The sequence below is a fragment of the Bombus vosnesenskii genome, unplaced genomic scaffold (genome assembly GCF_011952255.1).
Source record: "Bombus vosnesenskii isolate JDL3184/JDL3185 unplaced genomic scaffold, Bvos_JDL3184-5_v1.1 scf7180000013316, whole genome shotgun sequence".
Classification (NCBI taxonomy): Eukaryota; Metazoa; Arthropoda; class Insecta; order Hymenoptera; family Apidae; genus Bombus; species Bombus vosnesenskii.
Genome location: NW_022882962.1, coordinates 2627283 through 2647203, shown reverse-complemented (window position 1 = coordinate 2647203; position 19921 = coordinate 2627283). Strand labels below are relative to the sequence as shown.

Here is a 19921-nt window from a genome sequence, read left to right as displayed (position 1 = left end):
TACGTTCGTAGCAGACACGTAAGGCTGGCACGCGTTCCCCTGACGTTTAGTCCAGTTTTGCATCCGGCACAGGTAGATACTGGGGAAAGGTCGAGCGACCGACCTGAATAAGTTGATGGTTACGCAATAATCGTGGTGCACCAGCGTGCTTTTTATGCTGCAAGGCTGGTCAGCTTGGAACGAGAATAGGTTCGAGACGTGCATATTTAGATTTAAAGATAATCGACAATGAAACACTATTTTACATAAGATCTGGATTATTCTATTTAAACGCAGAATAAGAGAACATTGTAAAGATAAATATTCGCTATTTTATGTAAGATGTGCATTACTACACGTACGCGTAGAATAAGGAAAAATTAAGAATATAAAGATTGCAAAGGGTGTAGAGTTAAATTTCTCTTCAGAAATCGAGTAAGACGAATCTTCGTATGACGAAACGAGGAATCAGTGAATTTTATTATCGATGAATCTTCCATGCGATGAAATAATCTCAAGCATAGAATAATGAAAAAATTCTAAAATATGAATCATCGAAAATTCTAAACATTTATAACCATTCAGGAAGGTATGGATTTCAATATTTCTACGCAGAATGCTCCTTTAACAATTGTAAAATAAATCATCCATATTATACAATATAATAAACCCATCTTAATTTACCTATTATTACCGATATATCGATATTCCCCGCAACAATTCGTGATCTAACGTTACGAAGTACTCCAGAAGATACAAAAGATTTCTTTTGATCCATCGACACTATTTCGATTTCCACACGAGCATCGAAGAAAAAAGGACCCTCGATACAAACATTCAGAATCGAATACCTCTTCGAAAAATCAATCCTACGTTGGATACGCTTTTGAGATACATTTGTTCCACGTCACAGGAGGAAATAAAATCGACGAAATTTACTCTCGATCGATATTGAACGCAACAGATCGCGCATAAGGTGGGTCCAACGCGCTCCGAAGGGAACAAAGAAGGATTTTTGGAGGCGCCGATGCTAGCAGCACCTGGAGAGTCGATGTGAGGGACCATTCGGAGGATAGGAACAGCCCGGCGAATAATATTGGGAAGTGTGCAGCTGTCACAGCAGCTGCAACCCTCCTCCCTTGGCTCACAATCTGACCGGCAGCTTTTCTGCCTCCTCCTCAGCCTCCTCTGCCACCTTCTGCTCTCGTTTGCCATCACCTCATTCTCATGGTCTAACTTCTGCCTCGTATTCTCATTCCGGTTCTCTTCGTGAACTTCTCACAAAAACTATTGCACCTACAACCCTTTGACCATCGTGAATTTCCTGAAGGAAACTCTTTCAAATTTTTTTCCCCTTTCTTCCGTCTTTCTTTGGTTACGATTTCGAGCTTGTAGCGTTAGGTTACGGAGTTTTCCAAGTATAGGATTGGAAAGTTACGGTGTTGCATATTCAACTGCCTTGTTAATTAAGGCTTGTTAATTAGATATATTATACACGAATTGATCATAATAGGTTATCTAGTTTTCAGGAAAGAAAAATGAAAAAATATTTTATAAAATACGACCATGAAACCAAACGATACTTCATTCGGTAATAAATATTAATAGAACTACGCCAAGTAGATAGAGAACGAAAAATAGAATTAGTCATAGCGTTTTGATAACAGGGGAAAGCACCACGGTGTTCTCACAAATGCTTTCTTGAGAAAGAAAAAAGAAGTAGGGAGCTGCTCGTTCCCCGTGTCGAATAAGCATCCCTTAAAACGTGAAATGAGAGCGTGCATCGAGGAAATGAATGTGCCCTCAGCACGTTAATGGACTGGTTGTTCAAAGGGGGCCCCTTTCGTTTCCGCGTGAACATGTGGGTGTATATCTAGGCCATACTAGTTCCTCGTGGAGCGATCAACCCCGTTTTTTCGAAGCCAACCACCGAGACCATCCTCTTTAACGAGGAATGTACGGCATCGGTCAGCTGCTCTTTCTGTAAAACTAAACTTCCTGCGCCACGTGTACATCTGCTCCTTCCCCGAACACCTGGTGGGGGAAATCTCGTGGTCCTGGATGGGTATAATGTAGTCACGTATAGCAGGTATCCCGAAGGTTCCTCGGGACTCTGTGTACAATGAACGAGCAACGTAAATACTCTCGTTGTTAATTGCACGTATACAAGATTTATTCAATGTTTCGTGCTCTTCGGTACTTGTGGGGAACGATAATGGATTATATGATATTATTACCTCGTTGAAAAAGAATGTGTGAGAAGGTTCCATTGAGATTCTTGGATCCTATACGGGTATTTAATATTGTTGCGTGTATCGTAATTTATGGGTTCTTGTAAACGAGGAATAGGTGTTTAGTGATACGAATGTGTGTCTAAGTGAAATTTTTGTAATTATTTGATATATAAGTTGGATGATAATATTCGTGGAATCGAAATTAATAGGCTGGAGCCTTTACGAAACATTGGAAATAAAATATGTATAGTATCAAACCTATCACAAAAGTAAAACAAGGGAGAAAATATTTGGAGCTAATATGGATCTCCTTATTAATTTTCACAGTTTCATTAAGAGTCCCTTTAGCGGTTCAAAGTTAATAATTATTAATTATGAATTATACCATAAGAAATGTTAACAGACTCCATTTCGTAATCTCAACTTCTTCAATCTTGAATTCGTTAATGCTTTGAAGTACAAAAAATATATTTTTGAATCCTATATTATAAGAGAACAAAATAGAAATAAAGGCTATCATGATATAAAACTGAGTTGAATTTGTCGAATCAAGCTGAATGTACTTGAGTAAATACGTTCACCACTGTAAGTCACTGCGATCTCGTTAAACACTCAAAATATACTTTCTTAAAAAAAGGCTTAACCCTCCTCGTCAAAAAGATAGATACTTTACCTACTCCAAAAAAGAAAAAGAGAAAGAAAGAAAGAATAATTCCTCACCATTCTGTCGAAGTAGCTCACAAACCACGTCATGATCCCACTAACACTGTAAACGTATTCAAGGCGTCATTTTTAATTAACACATCCTTTCCATTCACCGACAAAAACCATGGCCGTCCCGTTGATTCGGAGGACCGGAAGTCGGAACTATTATGACCGGTTTCGAGAGGTTGGTCGGGTTATCCGGCGCAATTACATTGTGCTTGGCTCGTCGCCCTGCTCGTTACGAAACTCGAACTTTTTCACTATATGGCAGACATACAGATACATACATACGTTTCGTTGGTTCGTGAAATTATTCGATTCCTCCAACTCCCGTGAATTCGATCGATAGGTAAATCTCAACGGTGTTGGCTTCTACACCGAGAGTTCAAGTTTGTCGATGGAATCTATGCATTCCACTTGAGCCACGTAATTAACACGAAAGCGGGACTGACAACGTTCAGCGAATTCTCAACAAATCGCCTTAACTGCACCTTCTTGTCTCTTAGTGATACTTGGGAAAGTCGTTACCTCGTACAGCCATTATAATCGTTCTCTGCTACCTTGAATCGTCTCCAAGAATTCCTGTTGTCCTAATTTGTCATGGCCCTTTGTTTCTCACTAGACAAATTGCTACTTTGCGAAGATGGTTGCTCGGTTGTTGATGTTTGTTGTGGTCGCAGTAAGTTGGTATTCGAGTGGGTGAATACTGTGTTGAAGAGAATGATGAAAGTTGTTGCGGGTTTAATGAACTTTGACTGAAACCATATACAGGGTGGTTCAATCGTCTTGTTAACAAACAAACAAGATTTTTGCTTATGATCGGGGAACGACTGGAAGAATCTTAACTTGTTCTTTGGATTCTCATAAACGTGTTTTTCCTTTGCATTGATAAATCCTTGACGTAAATCCAAAAGGTAATCGTCAATAACGTAGTACGTTCGATTGTCGATAAAAGTTTCTCTGGTTGGAAGCAAAATTGTATCGAGAAAAAGCATGGAGATGTTAGCGACCGTTTCAACAAAATTTCTGGAATTCCAAGCAAACGGGACACCCTGTATTCGCGTAGTTGTGTAATCGGCCTTAAGGATAAACGGACGCAAACACGTACCAGCGAATACGCTGGTGAGTAGGGAGGTTCGTATCACAAAACGGCCAAGTGAAAGGATAGGCACCAGTTCATCTTGTGTCTCAACCTCCAACCAACCTTCTCGAATATATCCTTTCGTGCTGCAAGTGCGTCAGCTATTCGCATAAAACAACAGTTAATTCGAATTCACGTTGTTCACCCGCCGAGGAAAACGAGAAACGCAGTTAACTTTAACTATTTTTTTTTCTTTTTTTTTTTTTAACGAAAACCCATTCTGGTTATTACATTGCTGATTTTACGAGCGCACGCACGAATTGTTACATAAATTTATACCATTCACGGATAACAACCTACATAATTTGTCGGCTCCTTGGTTCAGTAAGTATCTTCGTTTCAACCCTTTCACTACGTAATTTGAAGGATTCGAAACGGTATAAAAATACCTACGTAATTTTCAGTGTTCACGCACGATAAATTTGAATAATTACGTTTGTTAGATTTCAGTCGCGAAACAGGGAGTTTCATAGATATACATAGACGAGGGAACTGTTAGAAAAATTCTAGCTACATTTTTCAAGTTCTTTATGAACAACGAAGTGTGCAAGAAATTCCATCGGCTCTGCCATTCTCCAATTACATGTTTTTGATTCTCTATCTACTGCCTCCGCTCCATATATTGTAATTTCTTTCATGCCTATTTAAAATTTGCATCGCTTTCTTCCGCCAATACTTTTTTACGATCATCCGTACGAAGCGAATCAAATTTTCACCTAAGCGAAAAGCGTATCAGGAAATTTTAAAAGAGAAGAAATTACAGCTCTCTCGATTGATCCTCTCTCTTTCTAACGCTCAGTCTCCTGCCCCCAGTTTCAAACGGAAACCTCCGCGTGCATTTTCTCCATTTACCCTAACCACGAACTATCTCATCATCGCGCGACATTTTTCTCTTATTTCCAGCTCGGCTCTCATCTTCGTAATTATGTATGGTACCATCGTGTAATTAAGAATTCGCTTCCGATGTACGCGTGTACACGTACCTAATGCATATTCGATCGCTATTATGGTCTTTTCCTCTTTTTTCCCTTCATCGATCTAATCGACAGACGGGATCTGGACTCAGGAGAGTGTATCATTTCCGCGAGTAATGCAATTTCGTGAAGAAAGAAAGCGGATAGTTATGCAACTGCGTGGCAACTTGTTCGTGGATCGACGATACTCCCAGACGTGGAACATCTTTGAAAGCGTGCAGAACATCTGTTTGCTGCAATTGTGGAAGCACCCCCGGCTAGCAACGGGGAAAGAAACCTAACTCAACTCACGACAGGCCGAAATAGCGAAGAAATCACGCGCCCGCTTGCACGGATCGAGGATGCACCTGCATCGGGTGTATCATCGGCAGCAGGATCACCGGCCAGATGTCCCTCACACCCGTGTCAGGATCCAGAGTGCACGTTTCTGGCTGATATTCAAGTATCCAGATTCGACTATCTTTCGCTTGGAACGCGTTTCTGGATACTTTGAAAAGGTAGGTAGATTTTGGTGTTGTTGGGTGTTATAGAAGAACATATAATACATAATTATTACATTATACACGACGAGCATATTTTACTTTAGATGCATCGCGTTGATGGCCGTACACGATAAATGATTTTGAAAGGATTTTGAGCGAGTAGACGATTGTTTCTGACGAAATTACTAATTGCGCGTTTGAAATGCTCAGCTTGGACAAAAACAAAATCGCAACGAAATGCCTTGAGACGTCGTCTTCTCCAGCTTTTTTATCGAACGAACCGGGACACACAGACCTTTGCCTTTCAGTTCCATCCAATTTGCAAACAAACAAGACACGGAATTACGGCGGACACGCCGCCCACTACGCGAGTTAAACGCTGAAATATTAAATGTCTTTATCGAAATACTCGATTTCAAGGACTACGAGTCCAAGCAGCGTGGAATTAATTACGATACATTCTTGCATTATTATTTTCTACAAGCTCGACAAGTATCACATTAGGAACAGGAAATTGTGTCTAAAAATTTGTTTATAACTGCACATCTTACGTACGCTCACGATGAAATTAGTCAACGTAAATTACACGTACAGTATATTTCAAATATCGTATCCAGACGCTTGTTCATTTTTCACAGAACGTTGATTTAATCACAGGCAAAAATTATGCGCTATAGGCAGATAATGACTACACTCTGTTCTTATTACGGTACCTTATATTTTATTACTATAACACCGTACGAACGATTTTCGACGATCGGTAAATACAAATGGGCGAAAGTTACTCGCATTATTTATTACCGATAATGTACACATGTAAATTGATTTCAACATTCGAATAAGAGTAATCAATCTTTGCTTAAAGAACCTAAAGGTCGATGAATTTGATGCGAGGATCAAAAACTTGCCTAATAATTATATATTGTTATTTATCATGTAATGGGATATCATATTACGTCGGCAGCGTCGTTTCCCTCTCTTTTTCCACGGCCTTTTTATCGGGCAGTGGCGTGCGACCGGCGCGATCATACCGCGTCCGACGTCTTCCGCACATGGAAACCAGAGTAACCAGTGCAGTAAGTAAAAAGCTGCAGCTGTCACAGCACTCACGGCACGGCAGCTGCAGCCGCGGTGCATCGGGGCCTAGCCATCAGAGTAACACGTTTCCAAGCAGTTTTCGTATTCACGGTGATTTCCAATTTTGCATAAAGATCTTCAAATATTCCATGCAAAAATATCGTAAAAGATAGAGCAACCTCTCAGACTTTTCTTAACGTTCTCCACTTTCTTTGCTTTCTTGGAACAAACTGTTTTTAACTGAAAATTGAAGATACTTTTATTTTCAACGTTAAAGACTTCCCAATGTGAAAAATTAATTGTTAATCGTAAAAAGCAATTTATTGTTTAAACCATTAAATTGTTAACCAAAAATTTAGGATTTATTCCACTCCAAAACTATCATCAATCTTTTTGGCGAATATTTTTTCAGATTCTAAAGCCTCGGATGCTAATTGTCGAGTATTGAAGACGTTAATAAAATAGTCGAAATAAAACAGAAGCAAACGATTTTAAATTTACACGAAGCGCACTGAATCCTTAATTACAATAGTTACTATCGCAAAACGTCGTGCTATTCGCGTATGCGCGACCACCGTAATTCAACGTTCCCTTGCCCATACTAATTCATTCCCTTAAGCTGACATCACGAAACACGACTAACATAAATCTAATACGGAAAATTCCAAGCAAATTTAAATCCCCTGTTCCTATAAAAAAAAAATCCAATTTCTATGTGCACGTGCATCAATCTTCAAAAATGAATCGCGAAATTAGAAATTAGAATTTCTATACCAAACGATCAACCGATAACATCGATGGCACCAATACGAAAGCATACAAAAACGGGTCTTGGTAATCGGTCAGCCTCGATCGTTTTGATCGTCACGCGTGTTTATCGGTCAGCGGCTGCATTCCGTGCATATGCAACCGCACACCTAAGATGGATGCGACGAGATGAGAGAAAGTCGGGGATCCTGGCCTCGAGGTTGCCTTCGAGAACGTAACGAAGCGTTTGTAACACGTATGCACACGCGCGATCGTTGCCAACAGATAGGTGTGAACGTGCCGCGAGGAAAATGTCATCGGATGCACTCTTGCTATCCTATCGTCCAATTTTATTTCTATTATTTCTGTTCCTTTTTCTCTTTCATTCAATCCGACCGCGTTCGCAGAAACGAAAGACCGGACTGTGAATTTCTTCATGTAACCTTTGATTTTCCACTGACGAAATCGCAGAAGATTTTCTTGGAACGTATTACAGGCGCAGACAAGGTGATTTTTCAGGTATTTCGTAATTCGAAATGTATCGCGAATATGCATGTTTGCACGAACGACTTGGTTCAGGTAAATACTGATTATGTACGATATTTAACATACCTGGTCTCATCGAGCCAATATTGATACACAAAACAGAAAGTTCTTGGACTTTACTAGTACTATCACTTACGTTGGTAGCTATTCAACGTCATTCATGAGTCAGTACCATTCTTGGATTACGGATAATGTTGTTATACAAATATCAATATTACCGTCATTACTATACTTTTCGTACAAATTTTCCCTTTTCCTATCGCTGATTTCATTTCCTCTTTTATCGTGTGCTTTCTAAATAGAAAACTGTACGACATAATGGAAAGCAGGGTCCACGTGGAAAGTTAAAAGAAAATCGAAGAAATAAAAGTTTACGAATTGAAAGTTGTGCAGAGTAATGAAAAGTAAGGTGAACGCGGAAGATCGAGAGAATTAATAGATTTGTAAAGGAAGAATTATAGAGAATAATGAAAAGTCAAATCCTCGTAGAAAGTCGAAGGAGCAAATACCTATTATGCTTGATGCGATTGAATTAACGTTTGTTAGTGGCGTATTTTCCATTGAAACAAGCCATTTAACAGGCAGTAGGCGAGGAACGAAGGTAGGTACGAGCTCCTTTGTAAGAGGCTGCCGCAGCAGCACACGCGGCAATAGGTAAACAGTCCGCAGAATGGTTGATGCATGTGGCCCCATTATTCTCACTCGTCAATCGGATTGTTTCAAATTAATAATTCACCGTGCCGGTTTATACATCACAGTGCATCCTTGTTACGTTACAGCCTCGATATATTCTACGATCGGTGTAATTTAACAATCGTTAGCTGGTAATTAACCCGGTCGAATACAGGTATGTACGTAATTCGGAAAATTTTAATCGACGATATTAGACTTGGTGATTGGAATGAGGAAAATGGAATAGTTCCCGGTGAGAATTAGCTGGCGGCTGTTTGCGATTGGAATAAAAAAACGAAACTCGTTCGTTGCAACAACAAGAGAATAAGATTGGACTTACAAGCGTAGAAATTCAAAAGAAGGCACCTTCGTTCGGTTTTATATAAGCGAAGAAACTGTCGGGTTGATGACAAAAGAAAAAGAATTATTATTATTATAAGAATACTGGAAGAAGTTTAGAATCTTCTGTGTAGTTATTTTGCGCGATTAAAGTTTCACGAAGAAAATTGTTGTGGGAGAGCTCGGCATGGGAAAATCGAAATTGCTCGATCTTGGAACGCGGCCGGAACACGTGCGTATTTACGCCAGAAGGGACGCCATTACAGTCGCCTATGAGAAGAAACGCGCGAGCACCCATTGTTTCAATAGCCTTTTCTACCTGCCCTGACTAGCAATGTCCGAAATTTGTTTTTCAAATTGCGACCCTGGGATTTCCCGTCAGCGATCGTTTCTATCGATCGCGAATACCTTACGGCATTCCCTAACACTTTTAATATCTTCAAATCATATCTCTAAGTATACTTAATAACAATACTTCTAGTATTCCTAAGCATCCTTAGTAATAATACTTTTCAAAAATATCCATTAAGTTCGTTTCAATAAGCGTGGAAAGCAAAAATAGCAATATCAGAAAAGATCAGAAGCATCGGTTTTAATCCGCTATCCTCGGAGAGAAAGTTTTCAGGAATTCAATTCTTTGATTTTATCCTACTAACAGTAAGCAAAATAAAATATAGTTGGGTTTATCAAGAAACGTGTGTTGCAAGGTTTACGCGGAGAGAAAGTTTTCACGAATATAATTTTTTGACTTTAACCTACTACCGTAGAGCAGTAAGAAGAGTAAAACGCAGTTGGTCTTATTAAGAAACGTGTGTTGCAAGGTTTACTCACCGACTACGAAATCCAGATGACATTCTAGAGCACTAAACCCGACGATAACAAATCAGCTCCACGTGCAAACAGTTTAACAGTCACTTTACAACGAACATACACCTCTCAAGCTTCGAGAAACGCGTTATTACACTAAACAATCCTTCACTGCCGCAAGAACTCGCGAATACCGAGCCGAGTATAGGCTCGTAAAACGGAAGAAGATCGCTCGGCACGCTCCCTCGGAACCAGCAATTTCTACGCCATCCTCGTTGAAACGTTCCACGGAATATTCTTCCTTCTTCTCAATTAGAACATGCAAAATAGAAACGTCGCCTATTAATTAAACAATATCGACGATTCCAATGGAAACTATCTAAACGAAGGCCCCACTGTCTTTCCTCGCACGAAAAACTTTCGTTCGTTCGCAATAGACTTTTTAATACCTGGCATTCGAGATCTAAGCCGACCTTCGATCCCTTGGGACTCGCTCTTAAGAAATCCCAGTATAGAAAACCAAGGACACGAAGGGACAAAAAGGAATTTCAAAGAAGAGATGAAAGATATGGAAGAAATATGAAACTTAGAGGAATTAGAGAAATTACTTAAACGAATATATATACTTCTAAATTCGAACCTCTCGATCCAAATGGTAGTTGCGGAGAAGCGAAACCAGTTGTGGTCGCGGAGGACACTAATGGTCGATAGGTAGGTTCGCCGGTTCGAGGAGCGACTGTTATCAGCGGGAGAGGAAAAGCTCGATAGTCCAGCCGTGGTGAACGACAGCGTAACATCGACTGCGTGTAGCGCACTCGACGTGTTTCCAGGTGTGCGCCAGTAGGCACAAGCCAGAGAGCACAGCGTGGCTGATGAAACGAGCGGGGAAACTAAAGTCCCATAGGATACGCGGTCGCTTCTATACACTGTGTACACCTAGATAGTTATGAAGGCAGGTGCCGGCAGTCAGGTGAACGTGGCGGAACACAGGAAGTGCCAGAGACAGAGAGGCATTACAAAACTATGGAACGGTGGGGAGGGGCAAAAGACGATAGAGGAAAGAAAGGAAAAGAGAAGAATACCGTGTGACTCGTCGAGTCGCGTGCCCCGTGCCGTCGCGATATTAATTTTCCTTCGTAAACTCGCTGTCTCGTAGCTTTCATATCGAAGGCTTCTAGCAGCTTCGCCAGGTGTTTAAAAACATTCCACGAATTTCTTAACGCATTTACATCCTACACGCGTACGTAGACAAATCACCGACGTTCAATTTGCTCGCAGCAGACTCGCTGTACAAACATGCTGACCTTTTACTCGAGGAAGACCCAGCTACGAATAACATAAAGCTTCGAAACACGTGTTCGTCCGTTCGCCTGGTCGAAATTTGAAAAGGAAAATCCTTAATCCTCTGGTCCTTTCATTCGCACCATAAACGGACATTGAAGCAACGACGGTCATTCTAGGAATCGTCGAGCTCGCTCTGTACTTGTTAACGACGAAACATCACACGACGTTCAATGCGACTCGACAAATCCTTTCTCTCTTCGATTCGTTAGAACCATCGGCGATCAATGAAAACGGATATGGAGTCTTGTAAACGTTCCTACAAGCTGAACCCCTAACGGCTGAAAAAGTAGAACGCGAAATTCCAATATGTCGTTGCGTTATCAATCCACCACCCTATCTGTTTGCCGCGACGAAACGTACACAACGACGAATAGGGCCGCGTTGTTATGCTACTTGCGACTTCATGGTGTACAGTGTACAGTGTACAGGAATAGCTTGCGAGACATAGCCCCACCTTCGCGTCCCACGTGCGTGTATGCGGCACACCATATTTCCCGCATGCAACAGTGTACGCAAGTGCAACACCATCCGACGAAGTCGTTGACTGGAAAACGAGCAGGGGGCCTAGGAAGGGGTACGGGGAACGGTGGCGGCACGCTCTTCGTACGCTCGTTTATTCGCACTTTTACCCGGTTCGCTTAAGTGCGCCCGGTTTGTTTATCAGACGCTTCTTGTTTTCAGAACCAAGCCTCTGTTATCCTCCTGATACCGTGATACACTTTGCGAAGCTTCAAACTGGCAGACGTTTTATCCTGTTACGATTCTCTTCGCTCTCCCATATTCAAATCTTGCTGTTGTTTTCGAAATATTCTAATTACACTGAACGTAGGTACAAACGCGAAATCTTTTATCCAAATCGAGATTAAAAAATTAATAGCAAAGCAATGCTTCTTTCGCAAAGAAGCTCGTTTTTCGGCGTACAGAAATATCTGTGATGCTTGCTTCTATGTCTGAAAACACATTTTTTTCCCCCTAGGAAAAACCGTTAGACCCATTACCAGTGCTGATTGTTCATCGCCCCGAGCAAGAATTCAGTATGTGCAAGTCAGAGTTCCACTTTTTACGCCATAGAAAATCGCGTTACGGACACAATTTTTCTGCAAAGTCTCTAATAGCCCATCGATGCGATTGGAATCCGTACAAACCGCGGTGTAATATCTGAATTTATTTGATCGCTGTTGAAATCGATTACTCATAGTGCGTAAACAGCATTGAATTTGCAATTGTTATAAAACTTTTTTTTAATTAGATATGCGATCACAACACGTTCACGTCATACCTTAATCGTTTAGAAACGAAAACGAAGAGATTAGTTATGGTACATAAGCAGCATTGAAGTTGCAGTTACGTTACAAAATCCTTTTCTAAATTTCATGCGCAATCGTAAGTCGTTTGTATTATATTTCAATCGTTTCGGAAACGGCAAAGGAAAGACGACAATTAAATTAAGGAAACATGAAACGTAAACGGATATACTAAGTTATGACTATTGAACGTAAACCTGTAATATTAAAGTTTAGATGTTTCCTTCTAATTTACAAACGAACTCGATTCATAGGGGATTAAATTAAGCACGATCGAAGGATTTACTCGTGATCGTAATGTTTGAACCTCCGTGACTTCCTGTGCAACCCGCCTTTCCGGTACCCCCATCTGCCAGCCCACGCACTCTAAGGTTTCGTTCAAACATTTCCGTTCTTTTCCATTGGCCACTTCGAGTATGGCAATGTTCATTCTCCAGTCGGATTCAGATGGCAGTATAGTACGGTAATGCGAAATATTCGCAACACTGGTGGTAAGTTTTAAACAGATAAAAAATATATATTAAATATACGCAGTATATATAATTACTTCACTGGGATTGTTTATGCAAATTCATATTGTTGTTAATATAAATCGAAAAATAGAATCTCGATAGAAGCATGCGTTACGTGGATTTTGGCACTTTCAAATTTTCCATAAAGGAGTAAACATTTGCAGTTCAATTTTTGTATATACAAATATTATAATTTAATATATCAATATATTTAATATACGTGATATTAATTTTTCTCTTGGATCCAATGTCTTATATTTTACGTCCGTTGTAATCTCTTTTATTACAAGTGTTGATTACGAGGGAAGTTATAGATATCGTTTGTAAAACATGATCACGTCAATGTCCTAGATATGATCAGAGAAATGCTCGTTGCTCAAATTGAATGTTGGTATGTATTCTCATGGTGATTTATGAAGACCGTTTATCGCTACCTCCTACCGAGACTCTTCTTGCGGATGCAACGACCCTCAATGTTTCAGTTTCCTGGTCTGGAATGATCAACATTTTCTGCACCTTATGCGGTTCATCTTTACCTAAAGCATGGTCGTGCATTAACACTATACTCTCATTTACAGAATTAGAATCCCGAGAATAACCAAAACTCGCTAATAACTGTTCTGGTAGATCTCTCAGTGTGGATCTTCTTCTTCCAAAAATCTGGCTTACTCTTGGAATAGGAGTTGAAGACGTTCTTCCTGAAATCATCCTAGGTAAATTGGCTTCTGATGTTTGAGAGCCTCTACTTACTAGAAATTGTAATAACGATAACCGAATAAAGTATATTTATCTATTTCGAATATTAAACAATTAATTATTATTATATTTTTAATATAATTATTGCTTTTTTTTACCGAAGATAATGTCTGATGCATTCATGGTCGACAAATAGTCTTTGAAACTCTCCCATTTGTTGTTAGAATAATGTTTAAACTTTTTGAAATATTTTCTGGTCTTTGCATTGGGTTCGCATAATTTCTTTACTTTGGTTATCAAGTCTTTAGACATTTCTCTTGCAATTTCTAATCTCTGACAGAGGTCGATAGGGTTTTGTTCCAGAAAATATCTTGTATTATCGTTCGTTTTTTCCATAATGAACTGATTAGTCTTTGTGCCTTCCGATTCATAGACTTTTACTCGAGGTACCAAACGACGCAACTTCCCGTGCAATTTCTCAATTTCTTCCAGCTTTTCTAAAATTTCCTTCACATACCTTTCGGACATATTACGCCTCATAAAACATGCAGCATGTTTGCAATTTCCAAAAAAATATGTATTTATTGCATTTTTTAATTAAATACAGAAACAAATGAGCAACGTGCGAATCTCAATTTACTTCATGATAATGTCATAAGGGACCTGTAACCTATTTTCATATAAAAATATAACAAACATCCAATGTAACACAGAAGAAAAATTATCTTTTCATGTTGAAAAATAGGCTTTATAATTTTGGACTTTTTATTTCGAACGTATAATATGTCGTCATATAAAAATAGCAATAAACATGTCAGCAAACGCAGAACAAGCAACGCCAAATCGTTGTTATTGCAAGGCCCAAGATGGAGAAAATAGTTTAAATAAGATTGCAGAAATTGTAACTGTTGTAAATCTTAAAGTACAAAAATTGCGGGACGAGGTCAGTGCTCTTAAAAATGTCAGTCTTGATAAAGAAAAAAAGTTGTTTCAGAAAACTGAAACTGCTTGCAGACATTCTTCTTGTTGCAGAAGTGAATTTGACATTTTCTCAAATAATGTAGGATATGATAAAGTTACTGATTCAGAAAATTCAAAGGTTCTTGCAAGTCACATTAAAAATAATTCGATAAATGATTATATGACAGAATATACGAAAATTGATGATAGAACGTCTAACCATGTAGAAGACATAAATAACGTTTGTACGAACGAAAAACTGCAAGTAACAGATTGTAAGCCTATTGTACGGAAGAGAAGAAAAAAGAAAATTTCTCACGGAGTTCAGTGTGACTTAAGAATGGACTGTAAAAGGAAACGAAACTTTTTAAATTGTTTCATAACAGAATCGCATACTAAGGTGCATAATCTGAGATTGAATAAGAAAATGAAATTTTCATCCAAGAGTAATATTCGCACAATTTTTGATCCTGATGTAGAAAAGGTGAAATTAAAAAATATGAAAGAACAGAAAAATGGTCACATTTTCCAATTAGACACTTACGCACATGGCGAAGACAATGCAGTTCGAGGAAAAGGCCGTCAGATGAGTAAATTAATTAAAAATGAACCTAAAAAGGAAACATTGCAAGAAATCAAAATGATGGAAAACGAACTGACCGAATATAAAGGGGACCTACCAGAAAGTACGGAAGATAAACGTGAATCATTCAAACACTCGATGACAAGTCGAATGAGTGGTGGTGCAGAAATTCGTGGGAACTACCTAATTTCCGACTTCCACAACAAAATGCAAAAGATTAATTTATACAAGAACGTAAAATTTGATGCAATGAATGTAAAAAGAAGATTGGATGCCTGTATAAACGAATTGAATGGAATAATCGAAGACGTTTCTATAATTTTACCAGATATGAATGTCTCGAAAAAATTGCAAAAGTGAAATATAAAAAATGTTCGAATAATGAAACAGAAGATTTTTCATTTTAATATCATTTTCAGATTAAGGCATAATATTGATTGGTAAAAAAAAAAGAAAACTGTATTTTTGTTGTCTTCTTTGTACATTTTTACACATTACGGAAGCTTTTTTTCAAAAACATTCGATTATGAAATCTTCTGAGTAGAATATTAGGGAATTTTGTCGCATTTATAGTGCAGGTGTAATCGCCCGTAGAGAATGTAACAGCTACTATGATCGTTAATAAAAGTGCATATGTTTTCACACGGTGCATTCAAATCAAACCAACGTAATCTCGGTGCACTTCAAGATGCATGAACGATTACTATTCAGCGAGGCCTACGGGGGTGAGAAGGATAGGTTTTTCGTCAAATCAAAAGGTAACTGTATTCTGACATGACAAACATCACTGTTAGTTTACCTAACCTATCGTTCGTTTTGGTCTACAGACGAGCAATCGATAACCGAACTGTTATCAGACACAACTAGAACGAAGTCTTTTTATTCTGGTTTCATATCGATTGTAAAAGAGGTATTTTTACCTCAAGGATATCCCGATAGCGTTCACCCTGATTACACTCCTTATCAAATATGGGATACAGTTCAGGTTAGTTTGCATAGAAAGCTGCAAACGTTATTTATATTTTATGAGTGAAACTACTGTTTACGAACGAAATTACACCATTATCACTACTCTTTTATTTGTTATAGGCATTTGCAAGTACCATAATGGGTACACTTACAACACATTCTATCATGCAAGGGGTAGGTGTAGGTGAAGCGGCAGCTACTCCGCTAGCAGCAGCTATAACATGGATATTAAAAGATGGGACTGGAATGATTGGTCGTATTGTGTTTGCATGGTGGAATGGGTAAATAAAATCATATATAGGAATACAATACTTCTAATTAATCTCTACAAAAGCAGCAATTATCTTTCATTCATTAGGACAGATTTAGATGGACAATGTAAAAAATGGAGGCTTTTTGCTGATATTCTTAATGATTTAGCAATGGGATTAGAATTATTCTTACCCTATTTTTCTTCCTATTCACTTGGAATATTGTGCATTTCGACAGCGATGAAATCGATTGTCGGTGTTGCTGGTGGGGCAACAAGGGCAGCGCTTACACAGCATCAGGTACAAAAGGCCTAAAACAGATTTGATTTTATTAGTTATAACATATTAATTTGCATTACAGGCATTACAAAATAATTTGGCAGATGTATCTGCTAAAGACGGAAGTCAAGAAACATGCGTAAATTTAATAGCATCCTTTGTTGGTATTCTAATACTTTCAATTTTTCACAATGGACGGTAAATATTTAATGACATATATCTATTGTTTTCGTAATAAGTGAATTTAATTCTGTTAAAAAGCGTGCTAACGATATTATCAATGTACCGATGGTATTATAATCTGTATGTAGATACATAATGGAACTGTATCTCTTCCTCGTGATGATACATCTATATGCAAATTACATGGCTGTAAAAGCATTATGCTTAAATTCTTTAAACGAAGATCGCTTAGCTTTAATAGTAAAAAGTTATATTTCGAATGAAGTCATTCCAAAACCCGAAGAAGTTAACAAAAAGGAATCAGTGTTATTATTAACAAAACCGAGTAAGGATGTTGTATTTTACTTTCAAGCATTAAGTTACTACATGTTGTTGCTCTTTAATTATATCTTTTGCAGCAATGAGCATATGTGGATTCAATATCAAAATAGGTGTTTCCCTCGCGGCTCTTATAAAAGAGGATATAATTTTAACAAGTGATACCGAGCTTGCATTGAAGCTTTTCTTAGATAGAAAATACTTGATTTCTATTGATGTACAAAACAAAACTATTTTTATATGTCTTAAAAAAGACGCGCAGCCTTATGATGTCTTGGAAGCATATTTCCATGCTTGCCTTTGCGGCTTGTTTATTTGTATGTCTTTAAAAGTGCCACTTGTAAGTAAATCATATAAATGAATTTTAATGCTTATATTTTGAAGTATTACGTTTCTCCAGGATGTTTTCGTAAAACCCGAAGTGAGCGATCTGTCGTATCCTTTAATGCGACTTTATGTACTTAATAAAAGGTACTCTAATACAAATAATCGCATACAATCATCGAAAGCCATAGAGAGCATTTACGCTACGAATTTATTGATCTCGGGCGAATACAAAGCCTTTATTAGTGACCTTGAAAGTAAAGGTAAATAATTTTATTGTTATGTGATAGAAGTTTTGTATTCTTTTTATTCATATAAATATTGTTTTATTTTTTAGGCTGGATGACAGAAACAAACCTATTACCAGTAGCAGGTTGGAGATTTTTGTAAAAAATCGTAAAATGGTAAAAGAGAAGTGCAAGGACATCGGAAATTAAAATATCGTTCCTTCCATATTATTTACCTCGATAAAATTTTATAATTGTTAATTATTTAAGTAATTTTATTTGCATATCTTGTAACTATCTGTTGGCAATGAGAAAATTATTTATAAATATTTTCTTACAAATTTTTATCACAGGTGATATATTATAGTAAAACTGATATGGAAACCAGTTTATTTCCAATAATTTATAAAAATATAACAAGCCTTTAACCTGTACAAATATTTCAATGAAGTTGAACTAAGACTCTTGTTCCTGTTTAGGGCCAGTCTGTGATAAATGTTTTACTATATCCACCCAGTCCCATCCTCGTGGCCTTTCTCCTTTTCCATCTGCCTTATTCCATTGTCTACGCTTCTGAGCTTTAGTTAAATGTTCCTTCTTTGGCTTTTTTGTTGTTTCCTCCAACTTTGCATAAGAAATTGGTCCTCTTTCATATATATCAAACAAATTTATAGTTTAACATAACTAATTCTTACCTGTTGATTTTCATCTGTTATCTTAAGCTGGTTGGTTTGTAAGTTTAGATCAACTACAGAGTCTGGTTGTGCTGAGATCAACTCAGTATAATGTTCTTGTACATATTGAAATAACGTATAAGTCATAGCACTTCCTAGCCACTGATTCGCCTCTGCTTCCAAATGCTGCAGCACCTTGTCTTTTACTTCTTGCACACTGTATTCCAATCATTCACCTTTAATAAAAGCAACAGACTGCAAGAATAGTCAGTGAACAACATGGTTCCACTTACATGTGCTTGTTATAAAATGTGTTCATGTTAATAGTAGGCCTCTCTGATGGATATGTTGTGCCCCATGAAATTTCCAATAGAAATGATTTCATATCATTGTCCTCTCCATACTATATATAAAGTCAATGTTATACAATATGTAAGGATTATAACTTAGAAGTCATAAAATTTGAATAAACACGATCTACTCGTTATCGATACTGATTTATTTTAAAATTAGAAATTAGAATTATATTTTATGATTTAAGAGTACAATCGTGATTATATTTCACAATTTTTGGAAAGAGCAAACCTTGTATTGAAACGTAGTAGGTGTCAACTGTTTAAAAGCCAAATCTCCTTCATATATCGAAAGAAGAACTTCTCTTTCCTCTTCCTGAAGTTCGGCATCGCCCATCTCCTTTCTCCTGTGTTTGATTTTAATACTCTAATTTTTTCGTTACACGCACAGCTCATACGTTACTTTGAGGTTAGGAAAACCTATAGTAGACAGAGTCGCTATCACTAAATCGATTGTGCTGCCTTGATCACGTTATGCGCGCCACATTGCGTCACGCTGGAAAGTACTTATTCTCTTTTACCGTAGTACTTATTCTATTATTACCTTATGAGACTTTGCGTCCCATGTCCCGAAATGTATAAAAAATTAGAGGTATCAATGCGCCCTCTACAATCTAAAATGGCGTAAATTGAAATGGAATTGAGGCACTAAAGTTCGTTAAATTGCATTTAAAAAGTTTATCATTTGTTATATTTGTAAAAGTTGGCAAACATATATTCGATTGTGTTGTTAGAACTTCTGACGGTCTACTGATAGCCGTAATGTATTCTGTAGATGGTAAGATATTTGCAGCAAAAAAAAAAAAAATAGATGGATGTACGGTGAGGAGTGTTATTCGTTATCGAAGATCGTGGTATCAAGACATCCCCAAACCATAGTAGTTTATATATTATAACTTCTTGGAGTAAAATTTGTAATTTAAATTTTATTTTGTAATTGGTTTTAATCTTATAAATTTATTTATATCTTTCATCATTTTGATCTAAATTCAACAAAGTTCTATTTCGTTATATCAAGCTTTTTAAATCATAATACTATTTATAAGAACAATATACAAGATATAAATCATTTCACGTTTTATTATAGATTATTCACACGATCTTCACTCCTGTCTATAATCTTGGCAAGACCTAATGCCGTTACAAAAGGCTAAAAATGTAAGTCTATTCTTCATATTTTGTTTCAATGATAATTAATTTGAAAAATTAAAAATATTAATTTTTTTACTAAAATAATATCT

The 19921-nt window shown here is 37.6% G+C and overlaps 4 protein-coding genes across 8 annotated transcripts in view; 1 reads left to right on the top strand and 3 right to left on the bottom strand.

Annotated features, from left to right (window-relative positions):
• LOC117235334 (TNF receptor-associated factor 4) overlaps positions 1-16603 on the bottom strand; it is a 39462-nt gene extending 22859 nt beyond the window's left edge. Inside the window, exons 1-2 of one of the 3 annotated variants that reach the window (XM_033497238.1) lie at positions 10344-10609; positions 9728-10007 (exon numbers count right to left, since the gene is read on the bottom strand). The gene's annotated coding sequence lies outside the window, so the exon portion shown is untranslated. Of the gene's footprint in view, positions 1-9727; positions 10008-10343; positions 10611-16515 lie in introns of those variants that run through there. The other 2 variants (XM_033497239.1, XM_033497241.1) reach the window with 2 other exon arrangements.
• On the bottom strand, positions 13107-14144 carry LOC117235338. The gene is made up of 2 exons (XM_033497247.1): positions 13718-14144; positions 13107-13612 (listed from the first exon to the last, which is right to left on the bottom strand). The coding sequence occupies exons 1-2, from the start codon at positions 14097-14099 to the stop codon at positions 13275-13277; spliced, it is 720 nt and encodes a 239-aa protein (XP_033353138.1). The 5' UTR covers positions 14100-14144; the 3' UTR covers positions 13107-13274.
• On the top strand, positions 15660-17982 carry LOC117235333 (RUS1 family protein C16orf58 homolog). Its single transcript, XM_033497236.1, has 9 exons — positions 15660-15860; positions 15930-16087; positions 16192-16352; positions 16430-16622; positions 16684-16799; positions 16913-17109; positions 17183-17442; positions 17503-17689; positions 17764-17982. The coding sequence occupies exons 1-9, from the start codon at positions 15791-15793 to the stop codon at positions 17814-17816; spliced, it is 1395 nt and encodes a 464-aa protein (XP_033353127.1). The 5' UTR covers positions 15660-15790; the 3' UTR covers positions 17817-17982.
• LOC117235336 (RWD domain-containing protein 4) lies at positions 15928-19263 on the bottom strand. 3 transcript variants are annotated; one of them, XM_033497243.1, is made up of 5 exons: positions 18913-19190; positions 18621-18730; positions 18349-18544; positions 18083-18277; positions 15928-16633 (listed from the first exon to the last, which is right to left on the bottom strand). In XM_033497243.1, the coding sequence occupies exons 1-4, from the start codon at positions 19015-19017 to the stop codon at positions 18110-18112; spliced, it is 579 nt and encodes a 192-aa protein (XP_033353134.1). In that variant the 5' UTR covers positions 19018-19190; the 3' UTR covers positions 15928-16633; positions 18083-18109. The 3 variants fall into 3 exon arrangements, with proteins under 3 accessions (XP_033353134.1, XP_033353135.1, XP_033353133.1); XM_033497244.1 differs by lacking the exon at positions 15928-16633 and adding an exon at positions 17821-17951; XM_033497242.1 differs by lacking the exon at positions 15928-16633 and adding an exon at positions 19225-19263 and having other exon boundaries at positions 17911-18277; positions 18913-19100.
• Between the last annotated feature and the right edge of the window lie 658 nt (positions 19264-19921).